The 18,050-nt window shown below is 39.8% G+C and overlaps 1 protein-coding gene across 2 annotated transcripts in view; it reads right to left on the bottom strand.

Moving 5' to 3' along the window:
* The window catches only part of MTDH (metadherin), a 33,932-nt gene extending 18,858 nt beyond the window's left edge, over positions 1–15,074 (bottom strand). The window contains exons 1-5 of one of the 2 annotated variants that reach the window (XM_038127799.1): positions 14,425–15,074; positions 8,471–8,575; positions 4,184–4,265; positions 3,594–3,773; positions 2,110–2,178 (exon numbers count right to left, since the gene is read on the bottom strand). In XM_038127799.1, coding sequence (XP_037983727.1) covers positions 2,110–2,178; positions 3,594–3,773; positions 4,184–4,265; positions 8,471–8,575; positions 14,425–14,829 — 841 coding nt within the window. In that variant the 5' untranslated portion in view covers positions 14,830–15,074. The remainder of the gene's footprint in view (positions 1–2,109; positions 2,179–3,593; positions 3,774–4,183; positions 4,266–8,470; positions 8,576–14,424) is intronic. The other variant, XM_038127798.1, reaches the window with a different exon arrangement.
* Between the last annotated feature and the right edge of the window lie 2,976 nt (positions 15,075–18,050).

Raw genomic sequence — 18,050 nt, 5'->3', positions numbered from 1 at the left:
TTTCTCTTAGAGAGTATGGGGATGACTTGTGGAAAAACCCATGCACTAAATGGAGAGTATTTTCTGTTTCATAACTGCATGCAGCAGTTCTCCAAGCAGGATGTAGACGAAATTACCAAGTATTAGAAAATACTTCCCAAACACTACACAGGATTTACAAAGAGCATAGATACCATATTGACCATAGACTCCCTCACAGTGAGAGGCAGAAATCATAGTAACACTCAATTTAAAGTAACGTATTTTATGTTCCACTAAGGTAAAAGACCACAACACTGCAAGAATCTCTGTTACATGTTACCCTCATGAGAAATTACTAGCCACTGCAAGTTTAATGTATTCTTTGAGAAGTCAGCAGTACACTGAGACAAAGATCATAATAGAAGTTTTTAAAATTTATGTCCCAATAAGTGCATCCAACCTCCCTTCCTATATATCACAAACCTTTCTCAAAGTGCTTTGTATATCAAATCCCCTTTCTCTTTTTATATATGCAGTGGAAAAAAAAACCAGAAAAACTGTTCTTCTACAAACAATGAAGACATATTTGTGTATTACAAGTGTAATACTTAAACAGTAAGCCAAACCCTTATGCACAAGTCAGTATCATAGGCCAACAAAAATACAGACCAAACATTTTATTTTTCAAATGAACTTGTAACTCAGACAGCATCAACATGCCCAATTCAAGCTGGCCTCACTGACATAGAATTAATTTGGTGAGATATGCCTAGATTTCCTCAGAGTAATTAATTCCAAACACAGACATCTGTAAGGTCACCATCGCTGTACAAAAACCACTGCCCTCTGTCTACAGCACTAGCATTGCTCCTGTCAGTGTCCTCCTAGCATAACACAAAGTCATAGAGAAAGGCAACAAAAGAATACTGAAGAGACAGAAACCAAACTGCAGTTGCTAGGAAAACATTTTTGCAACTTTGCAAAAAAGCAGCTGAGGTCCTGAAGCAGGAGCTTGATTATTCTCTGTTTATTATACTTCTCTCTTGTCAAAAACTTTAACTTCAAAATGACCAGCCAGTTCTCACTGAATATTGAAAAGGATCCCTCAAAGTCACCTAGTTCCACCTTCTGTTCAATGCACAGCTAACTTCAAAATTATACTACATTACTGAAGTTCTGGAAACCATAAAGGCTGATTGTCCAGAGATGCTTTGAACTATCTCATAAAAAGCTTTTTTTTTCTCATGACCTTCCCCTTAACGAAATTTGATTATTTTCTCTTGTCCTCCCATTAGGCATCTCAGAAGAATACAGCATCCTCCTTCTGTGCCATGGTATAGGAAGCTTGTGTGTGAAGTAAAGCTCTCAAAAACAAGCAGAAAGGGATTCACTTTCTGGATCTGTGTGCTTTTAATAACTCATTTGTTTACTTGCTTATTTATACTAGTTATTTTTGATTAAAGCAACACAGCTAATGTTGGCTATATGTAAGTAACAACCATCTTAATTTCATTATGTCAAACTAATTCACTTCAAGTATTATTATAGCAGTATCTGTTATTAGAAAACTTCTATGATTTACTAGTCAACTATTTTAAGTTTTGTGTATGACATACGTCAAGTATATTCTTTTTATAAACATGTATTTATATGTAAGAACTTTCAAAACCAATGTATTTATGCATCTCAAAGGAGAATGTAAAGAACTGAGTAACTTGTATATTCAACCTGAAACAAGTGTAAACAATAATCAGGACTTGTGAGCTCTCTGCAGTTATCTATACCAGGGTTTCTTTGAGAAAATAATTCATTAACATAAATGAGTAAGTCTGAAAAGCTAGCATAAAGAATTTTTCAGCAGAGCTTAAAAATAAATGTTACTGCTCTGTACATAAAGATTTTTATAATAGGTAATCTACCTGAAAATTCAAAATACTGAATTGTATTTCTACATGTAATAGAGACTGTTTAAAACTTCTTAAGAAATAACTGCAACATAGAAGTATAATATTTGCACAGCCAAAAGAGCCAGATGTACAGTAAAGTTCCAGGTCAGTAACTCAAAATCCTGCACTGATAGTTGCTGTTTTCACTTCTGTAAAATACTCCTCTAGTTACTTAGGATGTCCAATAATAAAGACTTTTTACCTTGAGGAATTGATGACTCCCCCTTTGTAGGTTTAGAACTGTTAATCTGTGCATTCAAAAGTGCATCACCTGATTAAGAAGAGGAAACAAAGCTAGATGAAGCTTTTTAAAAAAGCAACACCTGTAAAAATCTTCTAACAATCCATTACTAATATTTTAAGAAAATAATTATTAGTACCTTACAGTAAATTAAGACACTTCCAGAAAACTTAAGGATAAAATTAAAATGCTCTATTTTTTATTGTTTGTGTTTATGTTGCAGACAGAATGCTCTCAAAGTGAATTAGGACTCATATACCAAATATCTGCAGATTTCAAAGAACTTAAACTACTTTCCCAATGAACAAAGAGCATAAATCTAAAACACAGGCTGTTATTTACAAGCAAAAAGTGGCTCTAAGTATTTCAGACCTTTAACTATTTCTAACATCTACCTCACCATAAAAACACTAGATACAGCTAAATTCTTTTTGGATTAGTCTTGTACAAGGTGATACACAAGATACAAAAAACGTATCATACATAAAGGATTCTCACTGGAGAGGTTACAGTAGTTATGGTTAGCAACAGTGCATAAAGACAGTTGGAACTACCATTTCTTGAAGCTCTGTGTAAACTGAGGGGGGGAAAAAAGACAACAGGAAACAGCTGATCGAGTCCTCAGGGCAACAATTATGCACTCAGCCAAGGCGCAAACGACTGTCAGTGGAACAGGAGGGTGGGGCATACAAATTTCAATGAATTGTTTCAAGCTACCAGACAGTTGTTCAGCTCAGTCTTTTTGTTGCTTTGCTAGAACATCACGTTTCATTTAATTAAAGCACCTATTTCTCAGTTTTACCCAATAGGAATTCCTGTGCCAACACATGCTTTAAACCAGCCCATGCAATCTTTTGTTTCTGTAATAGCAGCAGCGGTATCTATCGAATCCTCAGCTACAGTAACTGACTAGTAAATCTCAGCCACATGTGCCTTACCATTATGAGCAGCTTTAGTACAGGATGCTACTAAATTTATGTTGGAAAAAAAAACCCACGTGTTAAGCAGTGAATGATACTTTAAGAGAACTTCAGAGGCATAACCTTCCACAAGGAAGCACTCAAAAAGTTAAGGAGTTGGTGCTGCCTGCAGCAGTGCTGAGGATGCCTTTGAAGTTTCTGAAAACAAAGGGCAGAATCACAGAGCACAAGTGAAGAACAGGGACAGGCCTATGCAGCTGTGCAGCAACCAACAGCGCACCATTGTGGATGGAGGCCAGTGCCTTAGCCACTTGCTCCAAAACACTCTTGAGTTTCCCCAAAAATATGGTGAGAAAAGGGGGAGTTTTGCACAATGAGAAAGTACTTTTACACAGCTTGATATAATTTCTTCAAGAGTTTCACCTCCAAATAGGCCTAACACATATCTAAAACAGAGTCACTATTTAAGCATTCAAGTAAAGTTAGCTTTCTAGCACACATTCACAGACCTATTGAGCATCATACCTTTACTTTTTCTGAGACCAACTGGAAGTGATGGTGTAGGCATCAGTTGTTCAATGGATACAGTAACCGTGTTTTCTATGCCCTGGAGATTTGATTCTCCTGAGCCACCGTCGTTCAGCACCTTGTCTCGTTTACGCTGCTGACGCTTCTCTCTGTTACTGATTTTTGTTTCCCAGGCTCCTAAAACATCCCAAACGAAAACATCACTAAGTCAGAGAGGAAGAAAAGATTTTTAGCTTGTATCATATCAAACAGAAGTCTGAGGGCATTTTAACCAGTCAGCTCCAACCTTAGATTGAAAACACAAATGGCCAAAGGTAAGTTTTTCTGTGATAATACTTGGCTTCACAGAGCAAAACATGAATAGCATGAACATCTTACTATGCATAGTTTCTCAGTATTTATAAAATTACTTTAAAAAATCAGTTGAAGTTACTAAATACTGTTGTTTCCAAGATCATATTTCCATATATAATACGTGACTATGGAGTTATGAGTTTCTTATGTTTCTTTATGAACCAAACATAAGTAAATCTTAAACAGCATTTAAGCCATAATGTTTGCATTTTGTGTATGTTTGTGTTCAGTACCTTCATCAACTTCCTTTCCATCCAGACGAGACGTATCCTGAACTGTTTTGGAATCTCCCTTTGATTTCTTTTTTTTCTTTGACTAGAATAAAAATAAAACATTTTCTTTATGATTACTTACTGATCACTTAGCATAGTGATTCAGAACTCCTTCCCCTCCTAAAACACAGGAATAAATTTAAAACAGATTCTCCAGAACAACCCTCTGTGAATGACTTATGCAGCACAGAATTGGCAGGTGGGGGGGGGAACATTATTTATGCTGCAGAGTACAAAGCCAGGTAGAAGAAGCTATGCTGGCAGCATCACAGTCACAGAGGAGTAATGAGCTGTTTAGCAGGCAGATGCTACTCTGTCAAAATTTATTTTGTGCAGAAGTATAAAGTTACACATGGAAAAATAAATAATGCCAGCAACTCCTTTAAAAAAAGGTAAAAAAATAAATCCAGCTTGGAAATTACTTCAATACACAAGCTGTGATTAGAGCCCATACATTCCAAACTTTTTTTTCCCTCAAGGTTTCATCAGTTATGGCTTCTTGGATATAAGAGCTAAGCTAAACAAATAGGAACAGACATGACTGCTTCAGCAAATAGTTTTGGTGCAACAGGTAGCAATATAGAGTGTTGAAAAGATAGTATTGAGAAAAAAAACCCCAAGATAATGGGAGAAAATATATTGCAGAAAGCCTTGGAGCAAATTGACTTGACTGCCTTCTTAGAAAGAAAACACAGAACTGAAAAGCTTTTCAACCTAGTGAAGACAAGTCTAAGAGCTACCAGCTAAACATGAATGAAAAACAAGACGACTTTAAAAAGGAATATGGTTTTCCACTCAAATATTATAAGGGAAACTATTCACTTATTCACTGTCTCTGAAATATTCTAAGAATGCTGGATGTCTTTCTGGAATACATCTGCCAGAGTCAGACTAGTAATGGCCAGCTGCATACCTGAGTTCCCACGATTTGGTTTTCTAGTCTTAAATGTCCAAGAAGTGTCTAACAATCTCTCTAGAATTCAGAATTGGTAACCCCTACATTATTACTACATCTGCTGCAGATATTCTATGGGCCCTCACAATGGCATGCAGTTCATACGCCTTAGAATTACCACATCTTCAGAGTAACCTTTGGCTTCAACACAGATACTGAGAGCAGTATAGCTTGTTAGTGCAGCAGAGATGATAAATTCACTGCTTATATGCAATGCTGCATCACCATACCTATAACATTCAGGGAACTGATTTGAAAAATTAGCTCATAGTTTAATGGGCAAAAGCACCCAAACTATAGATGTACCCAAGTTGAATTTTCATTTGCTCAGCAGACTACCTTTGCCCACATTACAGCTAACTAACTTCTGAAAAGCCTCCAAAAGAGAAGGGCTGGTTTCAAAAGCAACCTGAGAAGAATTGGTTCTAAAAATATAAACACATCAAACTATTTTAGAAAGTGAGAATTAGCATTAAAATTAATTATAAATTACCTCTTCATGCTCAAACAGAGAAAGACTACAAACAGAATGAGTTTGTACCTTTGTCTCCCATTTGCAGCTGCACTGAGACTAGAACTTGAGATCCTAAAGTTTCTATCCACAAAGCCGTAACTACCCAACTGTCCTTTGGTACTAAGAGATCACCTGAAATTACTTCAGAAGTCTGCCAGACAACATTTCAAGATGACTACTCTTCCAAATTGTAACTTCTGTTTCCTTAAATAACTAGTTCCTATGGAAGTATTGCCATCAAATTTTATACTTTTCAGGAAAACATCAAAGTTTAACAGTTGAAAAAGAAGTTTGTGATTAACACTGTTTTTAAAAAGATCAAGTATGCAAATCTTGAAACCGTGTTTACTTTCCTAAACTGTGTTACCCTGTTCTGAAAAACCAGAACCATCCTTTTTTATCTAACTAATCCACCACCTGCTAAACTTTGTACTGTACCAGTTGCTATCTCAGTACCAAACTGATGGAAACAGCAAGAGATGATAAAGCCAGAGCAAGCCAGCCAGTCACTCTGCAGAAGTCTATGCATTCAGAGTGTCACCTTCTGCAACACACAAAGATGCCAGTGTTGGCTCTGCCAACAGCCAAAGAGCACATGAGGAATACTGCAGGTCTGCCACATTTTTTTAAGTCTTTAGGATGCATTGTGCCCCATGCAAGAACAATAGAAAAATAAACCTTTCTCCTTGATCCCTAGCTGAGTAATCATTTCTAGTATTCAAGACAAAGCAGTTACGTGCTTGCAAACAGAATGGATGATGACATTTTAACTTCCCACCATCTCATCCACAGAGTCATTCCTTAGGGAACAGTCCCTTACACTAAACACTAAAAAAACCCCTGTCCTGTGGCAAGTCACTAATTGCAGAATAATAAACCCTGTGAACAGCCAGAGCCCAGACATGACCCCAAGCTTCCCCTCCCACAAAGCAGAAAAACACACATGAAATTCACAACCCTGAAGCAGCCAAGAAATACAGAAACACAAAGGATGTGTGATTTTCACTGAACGCATATACTGAAGCACAAAAAAATAACCATACCCTTCAGGCCATATATTATATGCATTCACATATGTACACACATGCACACACAACTTCAATCACAGCCATTGTCTTACACCATCCATCCCAAAGATGGTACACAAAGACACTTACACAGGACCCCCTACAACCTCAACAGATTTGTAATGCTACAAATGTTACAGATGCCCTGAGAAGCCTTACCAAATAATTAGAAGCCTGTACAGTTACCTGCAGTTCAAAGAAGTTCTTATGCATGCTTTTAATTGAAGGGTAACAATTTACTCCTGACCCAATCATTTTTTGCCCAGGATCCCCCAAAGTGATATGAAACCACAATTTGAATAATCATCCACATCCATTTTGTGGTACTCATTTCCTAGAGCTGCAGTTTCACCTTCACATTTTAAAATTTAGGTCACTAGGTTTGCAATTTTAACGTGAAGTTGAGTTTAGGATTTAAACACCTAATCTACTTGAAAACCTGCAAATAGAGTTATTCATTCAGGCTCAAACTGTGGTATGTTCTTGGGAGAAAAAACCAGCAAAGTCAATCTGATATGCAAAACATGGAGAAGAGGAAGAGCCACACAGCACGGAACTTTAAGGCAAACCTATCTCACAGAAAAGTCACTCAATTTGCCAATTGCAAAAACATTTAAAGTCCTACAGCAAACTAAAAGGATACAGTCTTTTAGCCAAAATACTAACCACAAAATAAGTTACTGGAGGGTAAGCAAGTGTATTTATTAAAGCTTGGATTAGAAGGGACCTTCAAGGTCATCCAGTTCCAACCCCAGCCATGGGCAGGGACACCTTTCTCTAGACCAGGTTGCTCAAAGCCCCGTCCAGCCTGGCCTTGAACACTTCCAGTGATGGAGCATATACAAGCTCCCCAGGCAGCTTGTTCCAGTGTCTCGCCATCCTAACAGCAAAGTGTTTCTGACTGTTTATACACAACCTTTTGTTTTTCCTCAGTATAGTTAAACAAAAGCATTTTATTGAAGAAAATAAGTCAGAAAATAATGACAGAGGGAAAACTTCACGCATAATGTTAGCTAAAGAAGTAAGCAAAAAAAAATTATCAAAGTCTCAAGCATATCCGTGTTGCCCATAAATGACAGCATATATAATAAAAACCAGTCCTCACAGTTCAAAATATAACACTGCCAGTAGTAAGGTTACCTTTTAGATTAGACATTGCAGATGGATGTTTTAAAATATATTTTTAATGTAGCCGTTAAATTTGCGTAACAAAAAAGCCAACACCAGACTTCAAAGCTCACATTTATCATGAAAAATCAAGAACTCTAATTACTAATGGATACATCTGGCAAAAGAAATAAGCAGGCACATGGTCTAAATCCTTTGAATAGTAGTCCCCCAATTGGTAGACCATTTACAAGGCACTTAACAATACTATCATTATGCTGCATCCCCATGAAGCCATCAAGATGAAACAAACTTTATTTCTGTAGGCTTAACACTGTCACATGATGAACAGAGATATCAGTGTTTAGTGGGGGGCTGGGAGTAGGGTTTCCTTGACAAACATTCTGAGATAAGGCATGCCTCAGAAATTTAGAAAATACTACTTTAGCTCTTTTCAACTCCAAATAAGATTAGTACTCCTCACAGTAAGAAATCTGCCTCTTCATTCATATAAGTAACAGGATTTCAAACCAAAACCAGAATTATTAGATATTGGAATATTATCAATCAAACTTCAACATTTTTGCTTTGTATCCATAACTAACCTTTTCATTCTTCTTTTCTGTATCCACAGGCTGCTTTATATTGTCTTTATGAACAGTTTGTATTACTTCATCTTCAGATACATCAAGGAAAGACCGTCCATTAGGCTGTGTAAACAATGAGCATAAATAATAAAAAAATTAGAGAAAGTAGATGAAGGAAAGCTCAAATTACACTATTACTGAAATGCAATTGTTGATGTAAAAATGCTTGTAAGATTATTGAATAGAGCAGACCAAATTGTGGATTGTTGTTCAAGGGATATACTGCAATTCTGTATTTACCAGACACAGAAAGAAAAAAGGAAAGAGAACAGGTCTTCTCACTTCATCTCACTCCTATTCAGTCCAGGAATTTCATAACAAAAGGTAAATTTCAGAATTTTACCAGCTTTTAAAATTAGCTGTTCTGAAAACTGATACAGTAATTATCTAATTAAATTAACACAATTACCACTTTGTAGCAGTTCAGCAAGAGGACTAATTTTTAAAAGTAATTTCTACATTGAACAAACATCTGCAATTTCTCTCTATGCAAGTCCCTCTCAGCTCACTTCCTTCACAAGTTAAACTTCACAGTAGAACAGAAATTAGAAATCAAACATGAGGCATGACTAAGCACGGTAGCCCATTGTTCTTTTCAGACAGACTTGATTACAGGTGTTACATTAGTCTACCATTTCCCCCTCACACAATTAAGGAAAGAAAATTAGCGTGTATTATTCAACACAAAATTAAAACTCTGGACAATCATTAAATCAGTCTTTACATTACTTTTGACAGCAAAGGCATACACCCTAACCTACATATTCCCCACAAAGAAATGTAGTAATTTAGAAATCATTAACTTCTAACAAAAGGCTGTGTCTGAAGTTACTCTGCTTAACTGCAAAAAAATATGAAAATATTATACTACAGTCACCATTAATTTCACTGCATGGAAAACAATTGTTAAGAACAGTAATAGATAGAGTCCACACAAATATCACTGGTTCAGGTTCAGAATGACTCAGATGAGTGACTGAAAACTAAATAATAAAAAATAGCTACTTCAAAGCTTCTTTAATTCCTGCAATTCTTTCAAAATAAATTTCAAGCTCTATCACCTTCAGTTATTTTTTTTGCTATTAAAAACCCAAAAGCTATTATAACTCTGCATCCCACAAACCTAATTGCTTTCAAGTAAAACAAAAGCCATATCACAACTTAGTGTGGCCTACTCCCCAAATATTAGATCCGATCTTCAATTTAACTGTTACAGGCATTTAAGTCTTGCCACATTGTATTATGCTTACAAACCACCCTTGGCATGATTTCACTAGTGCATAACATAGTATTGCTTACTGTAGTTAGCAAGCATGCCAACTTCTTCAAAGTAACTATAAATAGAAATTGAAAGATCAGGTCACCTAACCCCTCTCCTCCTTCAACAACCAGCTTTAAACTAGACTTCTCATAGCTAATATGCAGTACATTCCCCTCACCCTTCTGAAAACAAAGTATATTTTACAAGCCTGGTCTAGGAACTCTCTCTAAAAGTTCTTCTCAACAAAGTCCACCTAATTGGTATATTCCACAGGGATACCAAAGAACTGATATTTAATCTTGAAAATAACTCATTGCCAAAACTCAATTCTTATGCCTCTCTATTTTCTCCAGGGACTGTTCAGAAGTAAAGTTAGATCACCGATTTGATGCATCTTGTCTTGGATGTGTATCAAAAATTTTACAGCAAACTAACTTTTTAAATTCTGTACCTTGCTTCTTAGCTATTACATATGTACCTTAAATTGAAAAGTACTTTATTAATACCTTCCAACTATTCAATAAATAGATGTTTTAATATTTAATTGAAAAAAAAAAACTTCAGCTCTTTCTCTGAACTAATAAACTAATTCATATCCATTAAAAACCCTCTGGAAAAATTCATCCACATGACTGTTCAAAATGCTGTCTGGTCATCTGATCATGTAAACACCAATCTTTAGAAACATTTCAGAAAACTTGGACTTTGATACACTCAGGAGAAATACATCCCTTAATTGTAATATCCTCCTTTTCAGTGGAAGCTTTCCATATTTATTTTCTGCCCATAGATGAATCATAGAATTTCAACCAAAATCCATGTGACCATTTTTGGATATACCAAAGAAAGCAACAGAAGTGAGATAGAAGGAAGTTTTTCTACACTATTCAGAAATGTTTAATTTTAAAAAGACAACCACAGCCCAAATTTTAAAACTTTACAGGTAATAAATTAAACATCCACCGACAAAATTAATTAACTCAAAATTGTGCAATTTATTATTTGCCATCATTTCTACCGTCATCTTAAAGCTGCCAGGCACAATGCAACAAGGCAGAAGTAATGTTGCCAGTAACAGCATTGATTACTGAATGCTTTTCTTGCCTGAGGACCTTAAAATTCCTATACTTAAATAAACCTTTTTCCACACACATTCATTTGAGGGTGTTAAGATATACCAAATGTAGAAAAGGTTTTGCTTAGACTGTCAAAACAAAAAGTACTCTTTAAACATGGTAGTGCAAAGGATAACTCAGTTTCATGCTTCAAACACTATTAATGAAATTGCCATCACCTCAATCTTACAATGCTGTATTAGCCAAAATCCTCAGTTACACATTATAAAGATACCTCTGCTTAGAATATCTTGGCAATGAAAGAATCTGTTTACCAATGTTTTCTGTAAGCTTCTCTTCAGAAAGAAACCAAGTAATTTTCTCTATGAGGCCCGAAGAATCCTAGAGCCCTACTTTTGCCATTTGACCACTAACATATACACAAACCAACACATGAGTACCAGCTGAAAGTATAAAGTCTTTACACAATCTAAGTGCACATAAGCAATAAACAGCCAAAGCCCAGAAAGTTCTTTCAAGCAGACCAAATATGAAACTTCCTCAAATGAATGCAAATATTTTACTAGAGTGTGCAGCATTTATTCTCCAGGTGCATGACAAACAATAGGAAGTACTAAGTCAATTCGATATTTTCCACACCTACAAATAGATGGTGTGAATGGCTTCCTAAAGTGGTAGCAGAGCACAGAAGATAGCTACTCTCAAGTTTCTGTGGTGTTTGGCAGATTGCACAGAAACCACATAAGAACAGCTTCACCTTTTTTCTGCTGAAGTAGGAGAGGCACAGTAATTATTCAGAAGGGGAAAGAATCAAAATTAACTATCAAGTTTTATGGACAGGAAAAAAAAAATTAATGAGGCCAAAGACCTCTGCCTCTTCCAGAAGTTAAAATAAAAACGAAAAAAGAAAAAAAAAAAACCAACAGCTTTAGGCTTACTGCACAGAATCTGATGTAAAGACACCATGATACCTTGCTCCAAGCAGCCTGAGAAAGCCAGAACTGGCTCTGTAAACTTTAATGTTAATGAATGCTAAACAGTTTCAGCTCCATTTTTTTCTCAGTCTGTTCACAGCAAGTAAATAAACAGAATCTCACAGGTAGTACTGTATTCAGTCAATGCGCTGCTATTCAAAGAAACCTATTTTACTAAGAACATGAGGTAAGTTGTACCCTACTTATACAGGTACTGAATAAAGCCACATGCAAGGAAAAAACCAATTAATGCTCTTCCTCAGAAAAGCTACAGTGAAGAACACCTCTGATCCTGACTGATGAGTGTTACACATCACCTGCCATATAGTGAGCTCAGGAACTGTGTATTAAAGTAACCCTACAGCTTTTAATTAGACATCTGTAGTGTGTTCTTAAAGCCACAGACCAGTTGCTCTAAGCTTTCCGAAATGCCCGCAATGGAAATCTAGACCCTGTCATAGCAAGCCCTGTAGTAAATCTACTGGTAATAGGCTTACTCTTTTCCCCTCCCAGCCCTCAGAATTAGCATCACAGCATACAAAACACACGATGAAAATCACCAGGCAGCAATCTGTAAGAATTTTTGTTGCATCTTTAAGTTTCCAATGTTATTTTGAGAATTTTTCACATGTAAGTCAGAAAACACTGGGACATGCTAATATTGGTCTCCCTAAACTTATCTTGGAAAATGAGCACAAGGCAGACCTATTAAACTTTGTCACTGATATAAACTTATTTGCACTACAGTTAATGATTCAGTTTGTGCATTTCCTTTGGGAAGAAGGTAGGATTTTTTCCATCTCACCATGGAAATAATGAATACCAAGTACTATAAGAATAACTTTTAAAATCTTATTGATACAGAATGACAGTTTAAAAAATACTTTGCTCTTTTGATTACAAAAAGATTTGCTCTTACATTGCCTTAATTTTATCCTATGCCTACGGAAACCAAGCTCAATAGAGTACAATTATTTACATTCACAAAAAATGTCAGATATTTTTTATATAAAATTACCCAAGTTTGTTTTTATGAAGCTGTATACTACAAAGCATTGTCAGGTCAAGAGTGGTATCTACCTATTCACTCAATCTTCTGGCATTTTTAATGCCTTCAGCAATGACTTGCAAGAGTTTATTGTTTTCATACTGGAGTTTCAACAAAATAAATGAAGCAAACTTGATTTAATTTCTAGGATTAGTCTTTGTTTTCAAGAAAGCATAACATATTTATTTGACCCTGAAGTATCTGCTTCTCAAGATGGGAAAAAAATTACATCTTTAGCATGCGTCCTCCAAAATGGAGAACCTAGCTACACTGGAAAGATTCTGAATCATGTTTCCTCTTCTTGGTGCTCAGCATTCAGCCTCTTGCAACTTCCAGAAACAACTTCAGAAGTCCAGTGTTCAAAGACAGGTTGGTGGCATACACAGATGTTTTGGTTTTTTTTTTTCTGTTTAAGATGTTCTAGCCTTACACTCTCATTAAAAAGTTTTCCAAACTTCTCAAATCTTAATGCCGCCACAGACTCAAATGAAGACACAAACCCATTGTCTCTCCTTTCTCTCACTATTAGGGAAACAATTCAGATTTTATAGAGCAAGATATAATTATACGACACAGTTGTAATAGGCAAGGGACATCTGTTACACTTTCATTCCTATAATCCATTTGGACATAAATAGGATTACAAACATCCTAACAATATAAAAGCTATAGAAGCAATCCCTTCAAGCCCCAAAACTGTGACAACTGTAAGCTTTAAAAGGACAGTTGACAATTTCTGTATTCTACTAATTTTCTCTTAAGTGGACACATACCGTCAAAGATGGAAGGTTCCCACACTACATATTGAGGATTAAAAAAATATAAATTACAGGAATGATCTCTTTTTAAGGGGCTGCTAAGACACAGATTTCCTTATTAAAGGAGATGATCCTTACTGTAATAACTAAATGAGACACATTCCTACTGAGGCACGCTCACAGCAACATTGACACTAACGTGTTCCATTGAAAATACAAAGCAAAAACCTTACTCAAGTTTGAATCATCACAGCATTTATAGGGCTTAGATTGCTGCTTCCAATAGTCTTTACCTGCCTAGACTACAACTCCTGGTTTGAAATTCTAAGCCATGCTAAGGTCTCCACTACTAGCTGCTAACCCTATTATTCAGTGAATAATAATAGCAATAGCAGTTTTCGTATGATTTTTGTTTACAGTAAAATGCTTTCAAAAAGCCAGCCTTTTCTTCTTCACCCAGGGCTATTAACCTGCAGTTTACTTGCGGCAGCGCCACTTCTCCAGGTTTTCAAAGTAACAGAGTAACCCAGACGACCTGAGACGGCTCCAGAGCACTCAGGACCCGCACACCCTTCCTTTCACAGGCAAGTATCGCTCGGCGGCCCGGGGAGAGCTCTACGGCACCCAGATCCTTCCCACCGCGACAGGGCCTGGGGAGCGGCAACCGGGCTGGGGGCCGCTCGCCAGACGCGACCCCCCTCGCCTCCCCACTGGGACCAGCTGGGAGCCGCTGCCCGCTCGGTCCCGCCGCTGTCAGTTCGCCTTTCACCCCCGCTGGCCTCCCACCCCTCTTACCCGCGCCGCTTTCTCGGGCAGCTTCTTCCTGTTTCGCTTCTTCTGCTCATCGCCTTTGAGGTTCAGCTGCCCGGGGCCCGGGCCCGCCGACTTGCCCTGGCCCCCGCCGGCCGTCAGGCCCGCGCCGACCGCCTCGTCACCCTTCCTCACGGCCGCGCTCCGCGCCGGCTTCTTGCGGAGGCCGCCCCCGCAGGCCGCGGCCAGCAGCAGCCCCAGCAGCACGAACCCCAGCGCGGCCGGGACCGCCAGGGCGAGCCAGGTGGGCAGCGCCTGCGGGTCGAGGCCCAGTTCGAGGCCCAGTTCGGCACGCAGCAGCCCCAGCCCGCCCGACAAGGCGTCCCGCACTCGGGCCGCCACCTCCTCAGCCCACCGGGCCGCCGCCTCCTGCCAGCTTCCCGCAGCCATCGCGGTCCCCGGCCTCGCAGAGGCCCGAACCGAGCGGGGCGGCGAGGCCGCGCTCAGGCCGAGCGCATCGCGGCCTCAGGAGAGCCGCGCCGGCCCGCCCGATCCGGAGGCACCGGGGGTGGGGGTAGGACGGGACGGGACGGGAGCGGAGCCTCCGCCGAACGCGGCTGCCTCAGCCTCGGGGCCGCCCGGGTCTCCTCCTCTTCCTCCTCCCCGCCCTCCGCCTCGCGCGCGACGTCACCGCCCCGCCGCGCGCCCGCCGCAGCGCGCCGCCAGCGCCATCACCGCCGCGCGCGGGGCGGGGCGGGGCCGCACCTCCCGCCGCCACCGCCACCGCCTCCCTGGAGAGCCCGGCCCGGCCCGGCCCAGCCCAGCCAAGGGCGGTGCCGGCGGGGAAGGCAGCGAGCTCGACGTGGCAGGGAGCGAACGGAGCGGGAGTGGCGGGAGCGGCCGAAGCCGAGGGGTTGGAATCTGAGGTCATCAAATCCAGCCTATGACCGAACACCACCCTGTCGACTAGACCTTGGCCCTAAGTGCCACGTTCAGTCTTTTCTTAGACGCCTCCGGGGGTGGGCAGCCCGTTCCAATGTCTGACCACCCTTTCTGTGAATAAATGCCTCCTAATCTCCAAAGTGAAGCTCTTCTGGCACAGCTTGATGTCCTCTCGTCCTGTCACTGGTTTCCTAGAAGGGGCTGCCCCCCCACAACCTGGCTATACCCGCCTTAAAGGTGGTTGTAGAGAGCGATAAAGTGACCCCTGGGCCTCATTTTTTCCCAAGCTAAACAGTTCCCTCAGCCTCTCCTCACAGAACTTGTGCTCCAGCCCCTTCACCAGCTCCACTGCTTTTCTCTGGACGTGCTCCGGCTCCTAAATGTCCTTCTTGTAGTGAGTGGCCCAAAACTGAACATGGGATTTGAGGTGTGGCCTCACCAGTGCTGAGTGCAGGGTGACAGTCACTTTGTGGTCCTACTGACCAAGCTATTGCTGATACAGGCCAGGATGCCGTCGGCCTTCTCGGCCACCTGGGCACACATTAGCTCATGTTCAGTTGCTGTCAGCCAGCACTCCCAGCTCCTTTTCCGCTGGGCAGCTTTCTGGACACTGTGCCCTAAGCGTGTGGCATGGGGTTGCTGTGACCCAAGTGCAGGACCGAGCACTCAGCCTCATTGAACCTCTTAAAATTGGCCTCAGCCCAATAATTGATCCAGCCTGTCCGGATCCCTCTGCAGAGCCTTCTATCCTCCAGCAGATCAACACTCCCACACAACTTGGTGTCAGCTGCAAACTTGCTGTGGGTCAACTGGATCCCCTTGTCGAGGTCATTGATAAAGATGTTAAACAGAACTGGAGCCAGTACTGATCCCCGAGTAGCGCCACTAGTGACCAGCTGCCAACTGCATTAGTTCCGTTCACCACCACTCTCTGGGCCTGACATCGAGCCAGTATTTCATCCAGCAAACAGTGCACTCACCCAAATCATCAGCAGCCAGGAGAGTGCTGTGGGAGACAGTGTCAAAGGCTTTGCTAGAGTCAGGTAGGCAACATCCACAGCTTTTCTTTCCCTCATCTACTATGTGGGTCACCTTGTCATAGAAGGACATCAGTTAGTCAAAGATGCTTTAGCGTGGACTATTTTCATTTTTCAGAAAATATTAATTGTTGTTGCAACTGGTTGCACATTTGAGCCACCCTAACATCCTGAATAACGTATTCTGTAAGTATTTTAAGAGGTTTAGGATGTTGCACTATATACATAGAGGTGACAGAACAGTGATCATGTAGTTATAGTTTTAAATACATCAATCAAAGAAATATGCCTAACAAATTTGAAGGCATCATTCAGCTACAGTGAATGTTTTATGTTTTGTGTATTTATATACATATATATATAAACACATGTACATGTACATATACATATACAGAGAGAGAGAGAAAGAGAGAGAGAGAGAGAGAGAGAGAGATTAAACCGAGGCCATAGAACAGAAAATATTGTTCATTTTTAAGGAAAGCACCGCAAGAACTTGGTGGGGCTGAATGGCACAATCCAAGCGATTGACACGATGGTTTTCACTGCGGCGCCGGGGCACCACCAAGTGGCAGCACCGTGAAGAGCCGAGCTCTAGTCGGAAAAACATTTCTGTCTTAAAAAAGAACAAAGGGAGCGGTTCCGCACCTGGAAATAGCCCGTTTCGGTTTGATTCGGCTGATAAAGTGAGTTAATCTGAAAGGAATAAATATATTTTTATTCGGAAGCAATGAGATAGAGCCATAAATAGGCGTACAGTTGTAGCAAATTGAAATATTTTGAAGAAAGTCTGTGTGACTCATTTAAACAGTTGAGAACAAACATACTACTCTGGCTGGACTCATCAAATAAAGCAAACATTTTATTTGGAACTAATTTCGACACATTTTAGTCTAGTATTAATCTTCAACTGTATTAATAGATCTGATCGAAGTTACCCCAAGGCCTCTTCCATAAGTGCCAATATAAAGTATCATCTTAAGCCATTCTCCCAAAGATCACAGCATAAGATTGACACATTGCACATGGCACACTAAAAAAGAGAAAATGATGGAAAAACCAAAAAGAATGGAGACAAAGCTTCAACTTAATTTTTTAAATGTCAGCTCTGTTGACTGTGCAAATGTTCCTTGTTTTACCTCAACAGCTATTAGACATATCTTACACAGAACCTTACCACCATATTTAAAGCTCCATGGCCAGTTGCCATGGCGTGAAGGAAACCCAACTATTGCTCTGCAGTCTCAAAATACCTGTTCCAAGAGGTTTTAATGATTATCTTGAACAATATTGAAGGCATGTGTCTTGCAGATGTCAACATTTTTTAGATTGGAAGTCAGATGGATATGGCAGAAGCAGGTAAAGCCTCTGATCAGGTAAATAAGGAGAATCCCAATAAAAAACACATTCAAGGTTGTTATGACAGGAAATTGAAAAAATCTTGAACAATAAGCAATTTTGCTCTCTTATATGGATCGTGACTCTGAGTTGCTTTAAGGTGAACTCAGTACATATTTCACTGAAAATGCTAAGTCATATACCCATTATTTTTCTGGAAGGAGGGAGCAACAACAACAAGAACATCCCTGATCCAAGAATCACCATCCTTGGCAATGTTAACAAGTAGCTGGAAAGGGTGAGTAGTCTGCAGACAGGATTTTCATGGAGAAATTTCTCATCTAGGTCATGGTTGGA

Source organism: Motacilla alba, chromosome 2 (genome assembly GCF_015832195.1).
Source record: "Motacilla alba alba isolate MOTALB_02 chromosome 2, Motacilla_alba_V1.0_pri, whole genome shotgun sequence".
NCBI classification, from domain to species: Eukaryota; Metazoa; Chordata; class Aves; order Passeriformes; family Motacillidae; genus Motacilla; species Motacilla alba.
This window is presented reverse-complemented; position numbering and strand designations above follow the sequence as displayed.